Genomic DNA, 21,335 nt, shown 5'->3' on the forward strand with positions numbered 1-21,335 from the left:
GGAGATGCCATTATGTATATATGTTTCTCATACTGGTTAATGAATAAAGTACTGTTGGCCAATAGGAAAGCAAGATAGGAGGGACTAGGAGACAAGGAGGAAAGAGGAAGTAGGGGGGGAGAAGTGAAGATGGAGAGTCTGGAGAGAATAGAACCGCCAGCTACCTCTCGCTGGTAAGACCATGTGGAAATTCATAGAAATGGGTTAATACTTAAGACAGAACTAGCCGATAAGAAACTAGTAACTGGCCAACAGAATTATATCATATACAGAGTCTCTGTGCATTATTTGGGGCTGGCACGGTGGCTGGACAAGACCAGCGGCTGGAGGAAAAACCTAATCTTTACGAGCAAGTGCTGATTCCTGAGTCACAGACTGAGAAAGTGATTCAGGTAGAGTACTGGGAAACTTTGAATAAAAGTAGGATGACCTTGAGGACACACTCATGAGGCATGGAGTGAACTTCATTGACTCTGTCTATCAGCAAACTAAATGTGGAGCTATAGCACCAGGAGCCAGGAGGGGTCTCTGAAATGCAGTCCAGGGTTTTTCCCAATAGGAAAGGGAGGGGAGGGCTGAGCCTCTGAATCAAGACATCATTAACCCCAGATAGGGTTGGAAAATCAGGTTTCTTCTCTGGGTCAGGAGAAGGATAAACATCTGAGATGGGTAAGAACATAACTCCCTTAGATGTCCTGGGGGTCACATGCTACAGCACTGGGTAGACAATCCCTGAACAAAAGTGGCAAGAAACAGAGAGGATGATTCAACACACTGGTTTTATTTGGATTCAGGAGTACATTCATAAACCAGTGATTCTTTGGCTAAAATTTAGGTCCAAACATGGCTGGGTGTTGTTAATTTCTCACAGACTGAATTAATGATAGATTAAAAAAAACACTGTGAATTTGGAGACAGAGTGTGCTCTTTGCTGGAGAAAGAGATCGGTGAAACAACAGTAACAAAATAAATGAGAGTCGGAGAGCCCAACTTCAAAATTGGGTCTCTATGATCACCTGCCTCTTCCTTGTCTCAGAGCAGGATTGCTAGTTCTAACTCCAGCTCCAATGAATACCTTTCTTTCCCACTCCTCCTCCTAAAGGTGTCCCTCTTGTTCCCAAAACCCAGTGCCCTTTGCCCCTTAAAAGAAGAAATTGAATGATATAAGAAGGATACTCAATATGTTCCCTTCCCCCAAAAAGGAAGCTCCTGATTTTATGTTTCCACTCAGGTTCTGTTAAGTGTCAGGATTTGCCAAGCTTAGGAGTAGGATTTGCCAGCCACATCCCCTTAACAATCCAGAGGTCTGAAGCTTAAAATGGAATTGAAGCCTCTGATAGAAAATCTATATGCATGACTGATAACTTAGGTCAAATCCTTGGTCGTCAACTCTATACCTAGTTTGAGTTAATGCCAATATGGAATATTTTGTTCTATATTTAAAAAGAAGATGCAGAAAAGAAGGACAACACTCTGTAAAAGAGAATATCCATCTAGACAGGGTACAGGGGCAATGGATGGAAATTTCCCCCACAAGTATCCTGTACAGATAATAATAGTGAGGCCCACCTTGGTCACATGAGAGATTTTCTTAAAAATTTATTCAGAAGACTACCCCAGTTTCAGAATGCGAATATAAACTTTAGCTTACAACAGGGAAATCTTCTACAAATTGCAGAGACACTAGAAAGTTTAAAGGATCAGTTCAGATATTACCCTAGCAACGAACAGCTGGCCAGACAGAACAAGAAAATTGCAGGAGATTGAGGCCTGCAAGCACAAATATGTGGAAGAGTTATTGAAGGGGCCCCAAAGGTCTATGTAAGAAGGGATGAAGGAAATAAAAACTAAGAGTCAAAGTTAATGTTGGCAGCGTAACCCATACTGTGGGAGTAGGTAGGAACCCAGACATTCAAAGCCTACGACATTATGTAGAGAACCCACAATGGGACCAAGAGAAAAGAGAGGATTCCAAAGAAGCATGAAAGAGCAATTGTTACAAATATGGGGAGAAGGGACACTTAATGATGGAATGGCTCCTTTCAAACAGATAACAGGAAATAGTGACTTTCAACGAGTAATCAAGGAGTAGATATTTTATTATCTAGAAGATTCCCACTAAAGTTCTTTGATATATTTAGAAGTAGGACCATTGAGTGTGTAAATAACCTTCCTTGTAAGTTGCAGGGAAAGTTTCTCCTCCATATCTTTTCCCCTCACCAATATGATGGGAGATGTAATTCTGTGAATATGTTTCTCTTATTGGTTAATGAACAAAGTACTGATGGCCAATAGGAAAGCAAGGTAGGAGGGACTAGGAGACACGGAATTTTCAGGGAGAGGTAGGGAAATTCAACATGTAGGACCGAGAGAGAAGAACTCCAGGCCTTCTCTCTGGTAAAATAAGACTACATGGAAATACTTAGATTGATAGAAATGAGTTAATATTTAAGACAGAGCTAGCCAATAAGAAATGCTAGTAACAGGCCAACAGCTTTATACTTAATACAGCGTTTCTGTGTGTTATTTGGGGCTGTTGTGACTGTGGGACCAGGCTAGCAGGAAAACTGCTCATAACACAGCTTCCAAAGAAGCAAAATTTTTTTGGTAAAATACTTTGAATGGTTTTGTCATTTCTCTGCAATCCAAGATCCATTCCTAACAAAATCAGTCCTATCTTCATTAAGTGAACGTGAGAAACATCCAATGTCCCCAAACATGATTGTTTTACATGTACATGTTAAAAAAAGAACAAAAAAAAATATAAAAAAAAACACAAACCAAAAAAAAAGAAAAAAAAAAAAAAAAAAACAGAATTTGAAGTTCTCAACAAGTTTTCTAAGACAATTGTATACAAAGCTGCTAGGCACAGGCACTCCCTCCAAGGATAGATGTAACTGCCAAAACAGGAAGTGGCTCCTGTCATGGTCACATGGCTCTCTGCCCCTCTGCCTCTGTACATTCTTGCCAGTATATTCCCAGCAAGCACCTGCTAGCTACATTGTCTGCTCTCTTCCATGTTCCTGGTCATCTCCTCTCATGTGGAACGGACTGATTTGAAAATAAGGTTTTAACATGTGTGCCTGAGAATTTATCAGAAGAATGAAACACATGCTAAACTTGGCTCATGAAGCATCAATCTAATAATGAGCCAAGTAAGTGAGTTTAATTCTTGTGATAAACATGGTTTGTCAACTATGAATCAACTAACTCAATGACTGAATAGAGAACATGTATCTAAACTGAAAATAGGACAGATACATATAATTTTATATACTTTGGAATCATAAACTATGTCAAAGGGTATTTGGGCTTGCTCTCTTTTTTCTCCCTACCCCTTCTTGTATGTGTGTGTGGATGGCATGTGGGATATGTATACACATATGGGTTAAATATTTACATCCATATATAGAAAGAAAAGAAGAACCCTGATTGGCCACTAAAAATGAAAAAATAAAGAAAAGGAAACAGTCTCTCCCCTCTCACTGGCTTGAAATTGCCAAGTGGGGTAGGTTAGTCAGCCAGGGAATCACTGGGAGCCAAGTGGCTCTACCTCCCCACAACAGGATTACAAGGCACTCCACCATGGCCAGGTTTTTACATGTGTTGGGGGACCTAACTCAGAGCTCTTTCTTGCAAGGCAAGCACATTTCTGACTGGGCTATCTTACTAGGCAAATATGTGTTTTTATTATCTATGAAGTACAGTTTTTATAGGGGAAAAAAGCAGCATTATAACTGAGGATGTAGAATGTTTGGGGCCTAAGTATGCCTAATGGCTTCACTTAAAAACTATGTTTTTATGTTTAGCTAATGAATAATAAAAGCTCAATGACTCTGTGGAAAACTACAAAAATAAATAAAAATATGGAGAACCACTTCCTCTTGCCTATTTAATAGCTTGAAAGATTTAAGAGATCATAAAATGTTTGGGAAAATACTTTATTTCAGTAAGTGTCTACAATGTAGAAACTAAAAAAGGGAAAGATTGTTCTATCATGTATAAATGTTTCATACTTTCTTTATCTTGGTTTTTCATCATATAGACACAATTGCTAGATTACTTTACTATGCACAAAAGTAATAATGCTTCCCTTTAAAAATTTACCTGCACTACAGCAAATGTGCCTGGATGTTTTCAGCAAACTCTTCAAAGCTAAGATGTTCTTTAGCTGCATACAAGAATTTTAATTTTCACAGAACATAATTATTTTTTCTCCTTCTAAACACTAAATCTCCATCACTCAATGAAATGCACCTCCTGGTGATAGAAAATATCTCAAATATCTTATTAACTATTGATATTTCTTTTCCTTTGTTGAAAGTTATATGTATTCAAAAGAGTTTTTCTTTGTTTCAACTCTGAGATGTGTATGTTAGCTCCGAGACTAGAATTCCAAATGTTATTTTATTCTGAGAAAGAAAACTGTGTTCCCAGTATCATGAGGCAAACTATTTACATGTAGGACTAATTTTTAGATATGTCTCATATTTTCATATGCATAGAAATAAACTTGGGACTAGAAAGTTGACTTAGTGGATAGGAGTTTTGTCTGCTGTGTCAGAAGACTTATGTTTGGCTCCTAGGACCTATGTCAGTCAGCTCACAACAGACTAACTCCAGTTCCAGGGGAGTTGATACTATTTTACAGCTCTGTCAGCACTGCAAACACATGGTTTACACAAACTCTCACAATTATGCACACATATACACATAAATAAAAGATGAAATATCTTTAAAATGAAATAATCTAGGAAACCAAAAACGCAATAGCTCCTTCTTAATGAAGTATATGGACAATTAAATCTGTAAACTTCACTCATTTTGTTTGCTGAAGATTTCAATCTCATTTTTCAGACTTCAGAACAATACAGTAAACTGGCAAGTATGTCCTACTTGCAGCCCATGGGCCACATGTGGCTGAGAATGGCAATGAATGAGGCTAGAAATAAAATTTGCTTTAAACATTATTAAATTGTTTTCACAATGTTGGAAACTCAGTTGGCGCCTCTCGAGTATGAGCTTCAAATCCCAAGTAGTTTCAATGCTTAAAGAATGGAAACAGGTGAAAGTAACACAGGAATTACATCACACATTAATGTCATGAATTTGAGAAGTGTTTAGAATATGATAAGGCTTTTAAGTTTTCTGGATCCATAATTCTTTGTAAAACTTTCAAATTTCCTCTTTGGTTAAGACATTTAAAAATTCATAATAATAAAAAAAACACTCAAGTATCAGAATGCAGTATTTCTAAAGTCTGGGAATAATGTAAAATTTCACAAGAGTACATTTGCACATCCAAATTCCATTCAGGAAGCTTCAGCCCAAGCACCTGGAGCAAAGGCAGGCAGAGCCACGACTCTTGGGGTTGCACACAGCAGAATTTCAATCATATAACATTTACCTTGTGTTTCAGAAGCTGACTAAACTTGTTTCTTTAGCTGATGGTAAATGTCATAGACTAAGCATCTCTGCATAATCATGTTGTAACACTCTAGAACAATCTTATAAGTTCATCATCAGCATTCAGTGTTCAAATGCTCATTCTACATTGATTAGGGTTTGCTCTGAATGATTTGTAAGTGTGACACAGTTTACCTTTCCTTTCATCGTGAGCCGAATGATTCCCGGTAAGGAATACTCCCGAACCTGATGCTGCATCAATTTGCACCTGAACAAATTTTAGAAATATTTATTTGGGGAGCTAAAAGTAGGGGCTCTGGATTTTTTGACCTATCTGAGGAAGTATGCATTTGATTCATACATCTCAGGAGCTTTGACAGATACAGCATATGCTACTAGTGTTTAACTTGTCAACCCACCAGAAGCATGATTCCTGATTGGGGTGCCCCACGTGGTAAAGTTGTGGGGTCACTGGCTGTGTCAACCAGTTGCTCCTGCCCTGTTGTGCTCATGAATCACTTCATTCTTCCCCACGAACTTCTTTTCTTCCCTAAGATTAGCTTTAGGTGTTTTCCCACTGCTTGTGTGTTTATCTCATGAACATATTTCATGTGCTTGGCACATATATCTGTATATGGTCTAAAAGATGACTTTTCATTTAGCTATAAAATTTTGATATATAGAATCTATTCGGATACATTCCTTATAACTGGATCTATTTATTCGACAAAGACTTTGGACTCTTTTGTTATTTAAATTAAAAACAATCTTATTTCACATACCAGTCCCAGTTCCCTCTCCCTCCTGCCCTCCCATTCTCCCCACCAACCACCCCATCCCATGCCCCATCCAGTCTTCAGCGAGGGTGAGAACTCCCATGGAGGATTATCAAAGTCTAAGTCTTAACAGCCTGCCCTGTTCTCTTGCTCAGACTACTGCATGCAATTAGCTCACTTTCACCTCAGAGTAAGTTCAAACTAGACTAAAGGCCTTTTGTAAATAGATCATAAATTGAAACCTTAAAGCTATATAGAAGTTCAAAGCCTCAGATATCTAACCAAGATTACTAAGAAAAGCATTCCAATTCTTCACCTGCCAGTCTACTAATAATCTGGTTCCTAAAGATGTCACTGGGCACTGTGCCCCCTCCCTGTCTGGTCACAGTTTTGTTCCTTTGACCTTGGACCCTTTTGTTGCTATGGAAAATGGCTCAGCTCCTTATCACTTCCCATAGGAATGAGCTCTTGACTAATAAGAAACAGCTCTTGTGATTCCCTTATTATTTCAAAGCTCCTGAAAGAGAAGAGTTTTTAGAATAGAAGAAGCATGGAGCACTTAGAAGTAGGACAGGATTACTAGAGTAGAAACAAAATGATAAAGAGCATGACCCTCAGATGGTATGTGAAGTTACTATAGAAATCTTTTACCCTCTCCTTTGCCCTTGAGAAACATTTCATCTTTGGAACCCGGCTGAGAAAGTAAAGGGAATGAGAAAATTGGGTAAACCTTAATACAACAGACTGGTGGAACTGACTGTAGATTGCCATCTGATGACAATTATTTATGGCAGGTTTGGGGCCAGTGGTCTCTGTGTTTGTACTCTGAGGCTTAAATAAGGATTTCCAAAAGGGTAGTAACTATTTCTAAATAATAAACACTCTAAATGTTATTTTCAGGAAACAAAAAATAGGCAAATATATATGCATAATGTCCTTCAAAAATATTGAACAAGTTGTTGGGGAGGGAGGAAGGAAGAGAGAGAATGATGTGTGTGTGACCACAAATTAATATAATATAACATTAAACACAAAGCTTGCATCAAGATTTAATGGTATTGCTTGAGCAATAAAAGCTCTATTTCATTGCAACCACATATATCTCAAAATTCTAAGATCCGGCATCATATCACAATTAATAAAGTATTCACAGACGTTTCCTGAATAGAGTAATCAAATTCAACCCATTAACCTACACTTATACAGGTTCCATGTATTCTTCACTGGGTATGGTTAATGCCAAGAGGCAAACACAGATAATGAAACTCTGTTTTCATTTACTGTACTACTTACGATTTATTTGTCACTCATGTTATGATTAGATATGAAAACCTCTTACACAGAACTATTCAAGCATGGTCTAACAGCAATGAATGCAAACATAGACATATTTTGCTGTCACTATGATTTAAGGCAATGAAGTCTAACTGAGTCTGCCAATTGAACTTGGTTATGAAGTTACAGAGCTTCATCACTTCGAACTGAAACCAACAGACATAAATAAATGAAGTATGTGGTATTGAGTAGTTTAAAACATACTCACAAGATATAATTAACCTCACAGTGGATTGCATGAAATAATTGTCCTCTGAGATGTCAGCTTTATCACACAATATCTGGTCAGTGAAACCAGAGAAAAATGAATTTTACATAGCAACAGAATCTTTGGGAGCTTGGAGTTGTGTTTGGGAAATAAGTCCATGCTAAGCGCTTGTGAAGGCAACAGGCTATCCTTTATGTGGGCTTTGACAAAAAATTTAGTAATGTAATCACAGAAGCAATTTGTGGTTTGAGAAACAGCTTTCAAGTTAATAAGCAAATGCATTTCTGTTTGCTGCAATGTTTGTTATTGTGTTTACTGAAGTGATGAGAATAATTGAAGGCCTTGAAAGAATGAATGTATGAATTCACACATTCAATATTTTATCTAAAAATAACTATTTAGACTTCAGAAATAATTGAAATAATTTAAGTTGGGATGCTATTTTTTAATAAAAATTGAAAAAATTTGTTTCATGATACACATTGCAATTTCTCATTCATTAATATGTCTTAAATATAAACATAGATACATAGACACACACACAAACACACTACAACAATTAAAATATTTTTTCATTTTAAATATAACCTCACTCAGTGATTGCCTCACTACCATTCTATGAGTTTTACAATGTGCTTGAAAGATTTACCTTTGCTGTATAAATTTTACATTTTCTGATACGAGCATCCTTACTGTCCTTTAGAGATGATATTTGTCATGTGAATCTGGCACAAGAAGGAAGAACATTCTATGCCCCAAGCCTCAGTCAGTAGTTAAGCTAATTAAGTGATCCTAGCCCTAACCCTAACCCTCTTTCTGGGAAGATAAGACCACATGGAAATATTTAGATTAATAGAAATTGGTTAATATTTAAAACAGAGCTAGCCAATAAGAAATGCTAGTAACAGGCCAACAGAATTATATGAAAGAAAAAAGAAAGAAGAAAACAGAAAAGTGACCTGGTGGTTTAACTTAAATTTGATCATTATAATTCATATCCCCTCTCCTCGTCCTATTTAAAAACATGTAACAGAAACCAAATATATGTGATTTATTGGGTTACACAATACCTTTAATGTCTGAAAGCTAACTTTTAACTTCTTTGTGAATATGGATTATTCACAATTGTGTTTTCACATTTTTTTTTCATATGATGACAGTCAGATGATAACACTAACAGGAAAGATGAACTTTTTATGAGAGGTGATATTGTAGGGAAGGTACTAGGAAGTTTAAGCCCTGGAAGCAATCTGGAATGTCTCAGTTAAACTATCTTCAAGTGGAGCCAACAAAGATGACTTAATCCAAACTACCGTGTCTAGAAAAGAATAAACTACCACTTTGAAGTTGCAGTTTTGCAGTGGCACTCTAAAATTGTGAAACATGATCTCTTCTAAATTTCCTTCTTTTCTTCATGCTAATTTCATTACAGATCTTTTTTCAAACCACTAAGTAAGCTCCTACTGTTTGCCAGGGAGTGGCAGTGAACATCATTATCTTAGGAGATAATGATCCAAGGCATTCTATCAGGACTATCACAATTCACTGTGAAATACAGAAATGTCAATGTGCCAGGCCAGGCACAGTGATGCACTGAGAAGCTGAGAAATGAGGACACTGGCAAGACTTTGGGGACAGAATGGTAGCATAGCCTTGTTTTAAATACCTCATGTGAATTACCTACTTCTGTTATTCTCAGAAACTGTAGAGATGGTTATTTATTTTATTTTACTTAATGCTTTTCTTATTTTACCAATTTTCTTATTTTATCAATACCAATACCCTCTTCCTCCCATCCTTCCATGCACCACCCTGAACCCCATCCCATCCCCCATCCACTCCCCAGGGAGGGTGAGGCCTTCCATGAGGGATCATCAAAGTCTGTCAAGTCATTTGGGGCAGGGCCTAGGCCCTCCCCTGTGTCTCTAAGTTAAGGGAGTATTCCTCCACAGGGGGAATGGGATCCCGAAGTCCCGGGATAGCTCAGTTGGTTATTTTATTTTTAAATATTTTACCACAACTTCAATGAATTTTCATTGTTTTTAGTGATTAATTATAAGTGTGGGGACCAGAGTTGGATAAAGTATAGTGTCAAACAAAGCTGAGCCTAAGGATTCAGGTTTAGAAAACTGACAGAAGAGATGGCATGTGCTTAAGGGTCATGGGAACGTAAAGGAATGATAGCTCTCATTTGCCTTGCATAGAAAACTAGGAAATAGTGACACAAGATCTTATATGGTAATAGGAACTATGCAAGGATATAATGCATGAAGTAAAATAACACTTAAAATATCTAATTCATCATGTGTTTTGGGAGATAAATAATAGATAGCACATAAACAACATATGTGATATATGTTATATACCATGTGTATACTTATAATCTCTAAATTAAATATAACTGTACATAAATAGATTACATATTTTCCATATATACCATAGACATACAATCAATTATAGTGCTACAAAAGGATAATGTTTACTACTCTGTGTGTGGATGTGGGTGTGTGGATAGACAAGAAATAAACTTAAACGTTCTGTTATACATCTATTTGAATCAATGGTGAACAAAAATTCATGTATTGCTTTATTTTTCATTTTTTATATTAAGCACAATTAGTTAACTCGATAATTTAAACACATGCAGAATATGGGCTCATCCCTTGAAATCCTGTTTAAGGCACAACAGAAAAAAATTTGCCTTTCACGTGAAGGCAAGAATTTATCTTAGATTTTATGCTTTCAAGATTCCTCACATTGTTCTTCATTAAGATATCTTACCTATTTGAAGGAGTTCAATGAGCATAATATTTTGTTTGCTCTTTTGGGAGCAAGATAGAAGAGCATCTGTAAGAATATGGTTCAAAGCCCAGAATAGGTATGGACCAGTTGTACAAAACAGGATATTCTAGAAATATAATTATGACATCAACTCTCCAGCATGGTAGCAACTAGCCACATGTGCCAACCAAGAACTTGAAGTGGGGTTTATGTGCTTGAAAAAGTGAATCTTTCTTTTCTATTTTTGATGTGAGATAGAATGTTTTTATGTGTAAAAGAGATCAATATACATTCAAACCCCTGGAATCATATACAGCCCTAGGATTTTTTGTTCATCCTATAGTATTTATAATAAGCAGATTTGTTGTTCAAACTGGACAGGTAATGGACAATTGTTATAGACCAAATCCATCTGGTAGGCTTATAGTTGAATGTATGAATTTCCAGTAACTAACCAATTGATCTGCAAATCCTTTGGGCAATGATAATTGTGAGTTGCCTGATCTATAGGTTTGTACATACCTGTTTAGCCTATACATTTGGTTCTTTAAGTACAGAATGGAATCAATGTATATGACAGGAATCCTTCCAAGGGGATACCTTCATCCAGTGAGGCCCAATGAAGAAATGAGAAAAATCCTTTCCATTAAGAAGTATTAATACTTCCTTAAGGTAACCTCATTCAGCACTATTCAGCAATTACAGTCAGGCTGACTACTAATTAACCTTTAAATATTGGCTTTAAGGTGCATGCAGGGAAATGTAAGAGAAAGAATAAAATCCTCTATTAGACCTTTAAAGGGGTACTTTCTCATGAGAATTTCTGAACTTTTGGATTTTTAATATGACTAATTAAGAGTTACCTTTACTCATAGGGAAAATAATGGGGACAGGATCCCTCATGGGGTAGATTTGCTCCAGTCCCCAGGAAAGTCTTTTTGTGCTTTTAAAGGACAAACTCTGATAGGCTTTTAAGCTTTGTTCTGAATCTTCCAGAACATGACTGGGTCACTTTCAATGAATGATTTCATATTAGTTCCTCATTTCCCTCCTTGACTTACAATCCAGCATCCTGTTTGTACATTTATGTGTTTATAATTATATGCTATATAATAATAGTTATTGCTTCAATAAAATACTGATTTTATTATTATACTACATGTAAACTCTGTAATTTCTTAAGATTATAAAAAAGTAAGAATGAACAAGTGTGTTTTCTTATGAAGCATTCTAGGAGTAATATGGTATATTACTTAATGGACTATTAAAGGCAAAATTTGGGAGGAGATAGGTATAGTTATAAATATGGCCTGCATTATTCTACATCCCTTTTATTCAAGTGTAACCTACTTTTTCTACAAACAGCACACAAAACCAGAAACTACGTTATTTGGAGTTGTTATAGGAAATCATAATGCCTTTCAGAATAAAGAGATTCCCTTGTGTTTATAGCCTTCAGTTCACAGTAATTATAAATTATTAGTACAAGTCAAATTTCAAATTGTTAGAAACCTCCAATTCAGAAAACCTTTAAATCTATGATAAAAATATCTGCTCCATTTGGCTAGCAACCAAGGATTTTGAGACAACATACAGAATGTTAAATTTCTTCATTTATCAAATACGGTATCAACAAATCAATGAAAGCCATGTATTTCCTCTTCTCAGATATAGATTTGCTTGAACTGAAATGTAATAAATACTTGATTGGTATTCTAGAGTATACAATAAAATAGAAGGGTTACTATCAAATGACAAAAATTCTACAAAATTTTATACATATAATTAATATATTTACAATAAGTCTCCATAGCACTGCATCAAATACCTAGTACACAGATATAATTAACACAAAAGATTTATATGTTTCTAAGCTCAAGACATCTGGCTAGTTGATAACATTCTACAAACATAATTAATCTTCTCATTTAGAAATACATTCCTCCCTGACAATATCTTCTGTCTTGACAATTTCTTCATTGAATACATTTATCAACAAGTAGTTCATAAGATAAATGAGGATACAGCTCCATCAAGAACAGAAAAATAACATGCATGCTTATCACTCACATGGATTCATCATCACAGTTAAAGCTCTGTATGTGAAGTGTTCTTCTATTATGGGCAGAAAAAAATCTTAATAAGATATTAGAAATCTTTGTAAAGTGTAAGAAACAATGCTTCCAAGATGGAATCATCATTAAATCATCTGTTCATTTTCCCCCAAAGAAGGAACATATTCAGATGTTAAATGTACTAATATCCAATTCATCTAACTAGCCCATAAAATCACTTCTCATTTTTAAAATACTATTCTATTTCTATAATAAGAAGTACAAGCAGAGTAAAGACTTCTCTGTATCATTAATTCTGCTAATTCAGACCAGCAAACATATAAGTTTAATGCATGTTTTGTTGAAACTACACAGTAGGTGTTCTGTAAGTAGACTGTTAACATACTGAAAAGACTGACCTTGATTACTTCCAGGTGCATAAACCTGCAAGTCTTTTTCTAAGGAGAGGCTGACCCACTTTGTTGGTGTATATTATTTATATGGCTTCAGAGAACAATAGAGGTTCTAAATAATGACTCTGAACCTATAGGATGTATTAATGTAGGAGGAAGTGTGCTTTTTCTTCTAAGTCTAGGAATTGTGTAAATAGCTTTGATTCAGATATTAGCAAGCACTTGGAGGTGCAAGCTGTTGCGTAGGTGCCTGGTACACTCTGCATTGGCCACTACTAGAGAAGCTGCATATGCTAATTATAAATAATTCATCTCTTCATTAAATTGGGTTCCCTAAGTATCCCTAGTTAAAAAATTGTTAATCTTGTATTATTTAATCAAGTAAGTAATCATTCTATCACAAAAACCTGAACACTTTCAAAAATGATCACATTTTTATCTTAAAAAGAATATTCAACTTTTTCTTCTTTAAACTTTTTTCTGACATTTGAAGGCTTCAGTAGTCAGGTTTTTACATAATCTTGAAGAATTTAACATAGATTTTTTTAAAATATGATGAATGGAATAATTTTATCTTCAAAATAATTGAAATTACTAATGTAAAAATGCATTTCATTCTTCCACATTTAAAGAGCCTCCAAACACACACCATTATAAGCAAAGGAGGGTCAAGAACATCTTTAAAAGAAAAAAATGAATTTAAAGCAGGTAATATATGTGTTTTTGTTATCTTTACAACTTAATTTGTAATCTTAAACCATTATGAATGAAGTTACACTATAAAATCATGAAAAACAAAACATATTTAAGAAATAATATTTTTTTCCTTGAATTCAGACATGTTGCCTTAACGATTCAAAGCTCATGGAATCACTTCTGATAGGTCTATAGTGCTATGTATCTATCACAGTTTACAGATAGCAGAATACATTGAAGCTAAACTAATTACAATTGTTACATTTTCTTTACATGCTCAAACTTCCCACCTTACCTGTAAAGGGGTGCAGGGTTGCCTCTTGCTTCACAATTTAAAGTTATTTTTTTATCCTCTGAACCAACATGGAAAACACTGTTGCTGGGCTCTTTGACAAACACAGGACCTTGTAAAAGAAGCTCACCTGTGTGCATAGGGGAATAAAAAACATAATAATAAATGAAAGGTGGTATAAAGTGTGCAGTCTAGAGTTGAAGATGAAAAATAGCAACTATCATTTGCTCTTAACTCTCTTACTATGTACCCAGTAGCATGTTGTGTTAACATTGCTTGGTTACAGAGCACCTGTCATTCCATTCTCAACAAAGAGTGAAACCCCCACCCCCCAAAACAGAAAACCACAAGAAGCACCAAATATTAAAAACCACTTCAGTCTGTAAATAAGGCGCCACTGTTTACTTTCCAGAACAATGCCCGTATATAATTCATAGTTGTTCTTTGGAGAATAAATGAATTACAAGAAAGTTTTTCTATTGTAAATCTGTTTGCAAACCTAAAGCTAAAATAAAAATCCATTACTTTTCTCATAACATTTGAAGAACATGAACAGTTCAAGGCTGCCCATGTTGTTTTTCCACTTTCAATGAAAATAATATCCAGGATTCACTGGGATTTTCATTTTCTTCATAGTAAATGACATAAAAGAAATGAAGTGACTTTCAAAAAAATTTCCTACTTTGAAACTGGGATATTTTCTGAAGGTAACTGTCACATTCACACACACACACACACACACACACACACACACACACACACACACACACACAAATAAAAAACAAAACAAAACATAAAACCTCTGCCTCACTGTACTAGGTTGTGAAAGGAGAAAGGGTTATATGAAACAGTTATACAATGGCAATTATATAAGCATTGTCTGAACATTTATAAAAACAAACTCCTAGAAACAAAGTTGAAAAGGGAACTCTTTACTCCCCTGACTTGGAATGCTCTGTCAAACTGAACAGGAGTTTCTATTGAAGCAGAGAGGGTAAAACGAACAAAATGATTAAGAGAGTCTGTGAAATGTAAAAAAACAAAGAAAATGAATTGAATTGTTTCAAAAGCCTCTGGAAAGAAGAACTTACTTTTTAAAAATATACTTCAAATAGAAATAGCACAAATAGAAACATTTGCCACACAATGTTAATCATAAAATCACAACATGAAAAACCACAAAAATCATTGAAATGAAGGACATATCAGCAACAAGCTTCAGGGTAAATCCTCAGTGCCCAGATATGTTTAATCAGTAAGTTGTTATGAGTGTGAGTACCACAGTTCTGTCCAGTGTGCAGTAGATAAAAGCTAGTCCTAAGCATAGTTAAGTGACGTAAGTCGGTTCACCCAGCATTTCAGAATGTCAATGTATATTATAGAAGTCATTGTAGAACTCACATAAAGACATGTCTTTGCCCTTCTGTAAAGCACTTAGTGTTATCTCGATTCTAGGAATGGCCCTAGGCTTCTGTGAGATAATGCATGACACATCATCAACCATAAGCACAAATCACAGAGAGTGAACTGGTTATAGAAAATTCTACCTCCAGTGATGTACTTCTAGCAAGACCACAATTTCTACAACCCACTCTCCCAATAGTTATACTTACAGGGGACCAATTGGTCAAAAATCTGTGCCTATGGCAGGCATTCTTATCCAAACCACTGCAGGTATGAGTGGCTACACTGGATCTGGGAATCAGGCTAGCCACCATCTTTGTTGGAGATTGACCATACCAGAAAAACCAACCATGTGATTATGGGTGAAAGAAGTGAGTTTTAGGGTATCAACTGACCAAGAGATTGAATTCAGCCATTTATGTAATCATTAGTCAGCCCAGCATAACTGGACCTTAGGTTATAATTATGATTTAGTTAAAAAAAATGATAGATACTTATGTGCACTAATAGAGATGAGACACAATATAGACTCTGGAGGCATTCAAGACATGGTATCTTGCTAGCATAGACAAAATATGATACACAGGCATGTTATCAGCCAGGATACTATCTTAGCACAGCATAGTCACTACCAGTATACTACAAACAATGCCAACTTTCAGTTGTTCTGACAACCTTCTCAAGTTTACTGTGGCACAGAAGCAGTAGAAAACACAGTTGGAACTCTGGATTGTGATCTTTTATGAAACATAGCTATAGCATCACGCCTCACTTTGAGGAACAAGTATGATCCCAAGATTAAATAATTTATACTCTATTTTGTTCCTATGCCAGGATATTCACTGGAATGCTGTGTCAGGGATTGTTCAACTTGCAGTGGGTTTGCCAGTACATCATATCACTCAGGGTAGGTCAGCAGATACCTGTGTGCTTGTTAATAATCATCCTGCCGGCCCTAGAACATGGTATTAATTACCATAATAACTCTATATTGGGAAAATCCCATTTTTAAAATGGGTGTTTGTTAAAATAAGGTTTTAAGTCCCAGTCTTACCTACCCACTTTGGTTTGTTTCAAAGCAGTGAGGCATAGAGAGGATAAAGCACCCCAAGAATGGCAACACAGGGTCTCAGTGAGATACTTGGTATCAGGTACCAACCTTCATGGCTTTTATTTGTGCTATTTTCCAGAAACCACTCTGTTCTAAATACAGGCAAAAAAAATTAGATCCTAGACTGTTTTTTCAACTGTAGTTGGAATTAAGAACTTGTAGAGCACTACCATCCTGTCTGAAATTTAAAGATCTCAAAGGTATTTAAGACTATCAGTAGCCATGTGGAAACTTCCAGATCTTTAAACGTAAGTAGAAATTAATAACCAAATGTGACAAGTTAGTCCATACTTTATGCTCAGATGAAACACTTAAAATCTACTCAGTCTTGTTGCACTAGATAAAATAGGCATTGAGAGATGCTGGGATATGCTGTTCTAATCTCTCATCAGCAACATAAACTTAAAAGAAGCAGATACTGGCCTTTGCTAACCAAAAAGGAATTATGCAACATTTTCTTCAAAATGAATTTTGATCTATAAAGGTTATATACTTTACTCACATCGATACTCCTAACAATCGAAAGGAATCTGATGTGAAACAGAAGGTAACCTCTTGCCTGATTAAACGTATTCAATGTAACATCTAGATTGATGTTGAACTTGACTTCCTGTGACAGAGACATTTTTTAAAATATGCTGGTCTGGTTACAAAGCCCCATTTTAGCTTAAAGTAAAGGATATATAACACTGTTGAGCATGACAATGAAATCTAAAAATTCAATCCTATGGTGTTCTTTTGCCCTGCACTGGACCCCTAACAGCCACAGGCAACTAGGAATAACTGCCTTTGAATGTAAGTACACACTTTATGGACTCCTAAGGTAATGTCACGTAAAAGATCAAACTGTACCCGATCAATTCTAATGGTCACACGTCATACAATTTTTATGAAGACTGACAAAAAGTAACAGGCAAGGGATTTCATGCTGTTGCATTTCCTTCACTACAAGAAGTAAAAAGTCTCAAGGAAAGTTGATGTTACCTTTTAAATTCCTAGGGGAAATGAGAGCATATCCCAAATGTGCCCTGCTGTTTTATATCATATGTACACGAGAAAATAAAAATGATAGTGGAGCACCTTGAAACGAAGACCAAAAATACAAAAAGGAATCAGGGAGACAATACAACTAAAGACAGAATTCAAGAGATATGCATGAAGATTGGAGTATTTCATTAACTTTCTAGATTCCAGAGTGCCACAGAATAAATACTGGCTTTGGGTAAAAAGAATAAAAGAGTATGTTGTCAATTAGAAGAGAGCTACATTATTCTACAGATGAAAAAAGAAGGACAAAGATGAACAAAGTTTTTAGCTTTAAGATACTCTCTATATGAAGACTAGTAGTGAACAACTAGGGGAGGGGAAGGAAATTACCAAAATATATCTCTTTATATTACCTCAAGGTTATAAAAGGATAGCCTAGCCATTCTTATAGAATACATGTCTATGATAGATATTTGAATGTAAGATGCATGCAACATATATTAAAAAAGCTACACATAATGGACAATGTCCTGTATTAAACTGGCCTCTGGCATCTGTTATGTCCACATTCTGATGGTATAAGCCTAAGAACAAGGTGGCATCAGGGGTGGCTTCTTCTGAGGACCATGAGGGAAAGATCTATTCTGTATCTCTACTTGGCATTGAATTGTATGGGTAACTTCACTTTATGTCTTTTCTGTGTGTGTATCTCTAGCTCCAAACTTTCCCATTTTACTGGGACATCATTTGTGATGATTTGATCACAACCTTACAACCTGACCATAATGATTTATATGTAGAACAGTGCCATTTGCTAAGAAGGTACCATTAGTTGGTACTTATGGTGAGCATTTTATATACATTGTAGGCTAAAGAACAGCAAGTTCTAGTGTATGACAAGGAACAGGAAAGGTCAGAGTATAGCTCAAAAAGGGGTGGGGAGTGATGGGAGATGTCATTCTGTATATGTTTCTCATACTGGTTAATAAATAAAGCACTGTTGGCCAATAGGAAAGGAAGATAGGAGGGACTAGGAGACAAGGAGGAAGAGGAAGTAGTAAGGAGGAGCCAAGATGGAGAGTTGGGAGAAAGCAGTATGCCGGCCGGCTCCCCGGTAAGAGAAATACATAGATCAGCAGAAATGGGTTAATAATTAAGGCAGATCTAGCTGATAAGAAACAAGTAACTGGCCAACAGAATTATATCTAATACATAGTCTCAGTGTGCTATTTGGGGCTGGCACGGCGGCGGGACAAGACCGGGCAGTGGGCTGAAAAAAACCATACTCTTACAGGGGAGTGGTATTTTGTTGTTTTTAATTTGAAAAAAAAAATATCCTGTCCTGTCTACACTTTATTTTTTAAAAGAATCTGTCAAATCAGAATGGAGTGATGGGAACTGTCATCATCTTTTAGAAACTATGAAGGAGCTATAAATATGTGTGTACATTTAGGCATATACACACACACTTACATGTATATATGAGTATGTGTGTAAATGAACACATATATTTAAGGTGTATACTGTAATCAAAACACTAAAAGAAAAAAATGGCAACGGAGCATGTTTAAAGATGAGGAAGATGAAAAATAAAAAGAAAATAATTTTCAGGATTAACTTGTGTCTGCTATTCTCATCTGGAAATGTTAGAAAACAATTAGGTTAATGGAAAAGTGCTGTAGTGTGATACACACTGTACAACTGTGTGCAAACCGGGCACCAATATAAATTAGTAACTCTTTAAACTGCTAAATTAACTGTCTAGTATCTCAATCTTTATGTCCTTCTCTGTCAATCAATAGGAAGACACAAAACGCATGCAGAATAACATTCTATAATTAGGAAGTTGGAATTGAAAAGGACTGGTTAAGCATTACAAGTGCGAGAAATAAATTAAAAATAAGCTTTCTTGACACATGATTTTTTTTTAAAACCAAGAATCACTTTAATCTTTTAATCCAAGTCTGTTGAAGTAAACAAAACAATGCCAACACACTAAAAGCCTTGTATTCATAACCATTTACAATGAGGATATGTACTTGGATGCCAGTAGTCTGCCCTAGTAAAATGATGAAAGGTCTCATCTAATTCTATAGAGTGATTTCAGCCTGAACAATAGTGACATAGAGTTAAAGAATGTGGAAGATTTCTGAGAATGCTCATCATGCCCATCATAGTATTAGTTTATTTCAATAGCTATTTCTGACTACGGGAAGGTTCTTTAAAATTGAGAGAAAAGGATACTAATCAATGTGGGGTTATATTACAAGATAGAAATAATGAATTTGGAAGGACAACAGATTGAGAATAGTTTGCAGCTTTTTTAAACAAAGGTTTTCATAGTGGCTTTATTTAAACTCATGCCATTGTATTCTAAATGTGATCTCTAGCATTTCTGATCCCCCTGTCACCCTCCTGCAATTCCCAGAACAGAATTATCCCTTTCTTGCTGGATGGTTTAACAGAAATTTCAACAAAAAAAGAATGCTATTGTGATGTGTGTAACGTGTATTAGATACCAGGAGAACACAATCCATGGTCTCTGTATTATTCAAGAAACAAAACATTCATTGTCACTTGCTATTATAGCAGCCTTCACTGAGGATCTTTGAAATGTTCATCACGAGAGTCTCACAACATGTGAGAAAAGTTCATTATGCAGCTCCTCTTGAAACATGTCTTTAGTGTCTTCCTTTCAAAGATTTTAATAGAAATGATTCCATTTATGGGTTTTATTCCTTTTCAACAACTTTAGGTCAAAGCCTTGGGGACTGCCCACTATTTCCTTAATGTACTTTAGAAATAATGTTTTCTATCAAACTCTAGTCCATGGCCATTGTTTCTATGAAAACATAATTATACAGAAAAGAATTCCTATTATAAATTGCTGGTGATAGAGAAATGTTTAAGAGGACATTCTCCCTGGTGGTTACGTTTTAGTGGATTTCAGCAATTATAAGCTATGCTATAAAGGAATATCATCTCTAGTCAATAGAAGCCAGTGTTTTGTTTGTAATGATCTAATTATCTGAGTCTTTAAAAATGTTAACTCTCACTTGTGTGTGTTGGGATGTGTATATACATGTACATATGGAGGACAGAGGAATATGTCAGCTGTCCTGCTCTGTCAGTCTCTTTCTCCTCTCAGGAAGGGTCTTTAAACCTCACTATCCTCCAGCCTGCACCCCATCCCCAGCACTGAGGCTACAGGTGCATGCATACACAGCCATAATAGGATGGTAACTTGGTTTTCTATGAGTTTTCATCTAATCTCAGATCCTCATATGCGCACAGGGAGTACTCTTACTGCTTAGCCACTTTCCTAGACTTAGGGTGCAATTACTTTCCCTCATCTTCTCTCACCAACAGACATCTGAATTCATATTTTTTTCTACTCTTGGGGGAGGGATTAAACTTTCTCTTTTGGCTAGGATGAAGATAAAAGGAAATATGACACAAAAGGCAGACTTTCCCAAATTGTGTCGGCAAAAATACATAGACTATCCTGCTTTGAGGATTCTAAGTGACCCATTTATTTGTATGCAGCAATAGGTCATAAAATTTTTTTCTGAAATATTACAAAGACTTAAATCATTCTGGGCAGTATTTTTTTTTTCCGACAGGGTTTCTCTGTGACTTTGGAGCCTGTCCTGAAACTAGATCTTGTAGACGAAGCTGGTCTCCAACTCACAGAGATCCATCTGCCTCTGCCTCCCAAGTGCTGGGATTAAAGGCATGAGCTACCAACGCCCAGCTGATGTTTTTCTTTTTATGCGATCCTGCTATATTCTATTCCACCCAACCTGCTACATTCTTCTTGATTTCTTAATGCTAGCAGAGAAGGAATGGATTGAGTGCATGGGGGGTGTGGT

At 35.9% G+C, this 21,335-nt stretch overlaps 1 protein-coding gene across 1 annotated transcript in view; it reads right to left on the reverse strand.

Annotated features, from left to right (window-relative positions):
• Positions 1-21,335, reverse strand: part of Cntn3 (contactin 3) — a 348,226-nt gene that overhangs the window by 225,875 nt on the left and 101,016 nt on the right. The window contains exon 3 of the mRNA XM_051203480.1: positions 13,965-14,091. Within this exon, the coding sequence (XP_051059437.1) occupies positions 13,965-14,091 (127 nt within the window). The remainder of the gene's footprint in view (positions 1-13,964; positions 14,092-21,335) is intronic.

This window comes from Phodopus roborovskii, unplaced genomic scaffold (genome assembly GCF_943737965.1).
Source record: "Phodopus roborovskii unplaced genomic scaffold, PHOROB, whole genome shotgun sequence".
Lineage (NCBI taxonomy): Eukaryota > Metazoa > Chordata > Mammalia > Rodentia > Cricetidae > Phodopus > Phodopus roborovskii.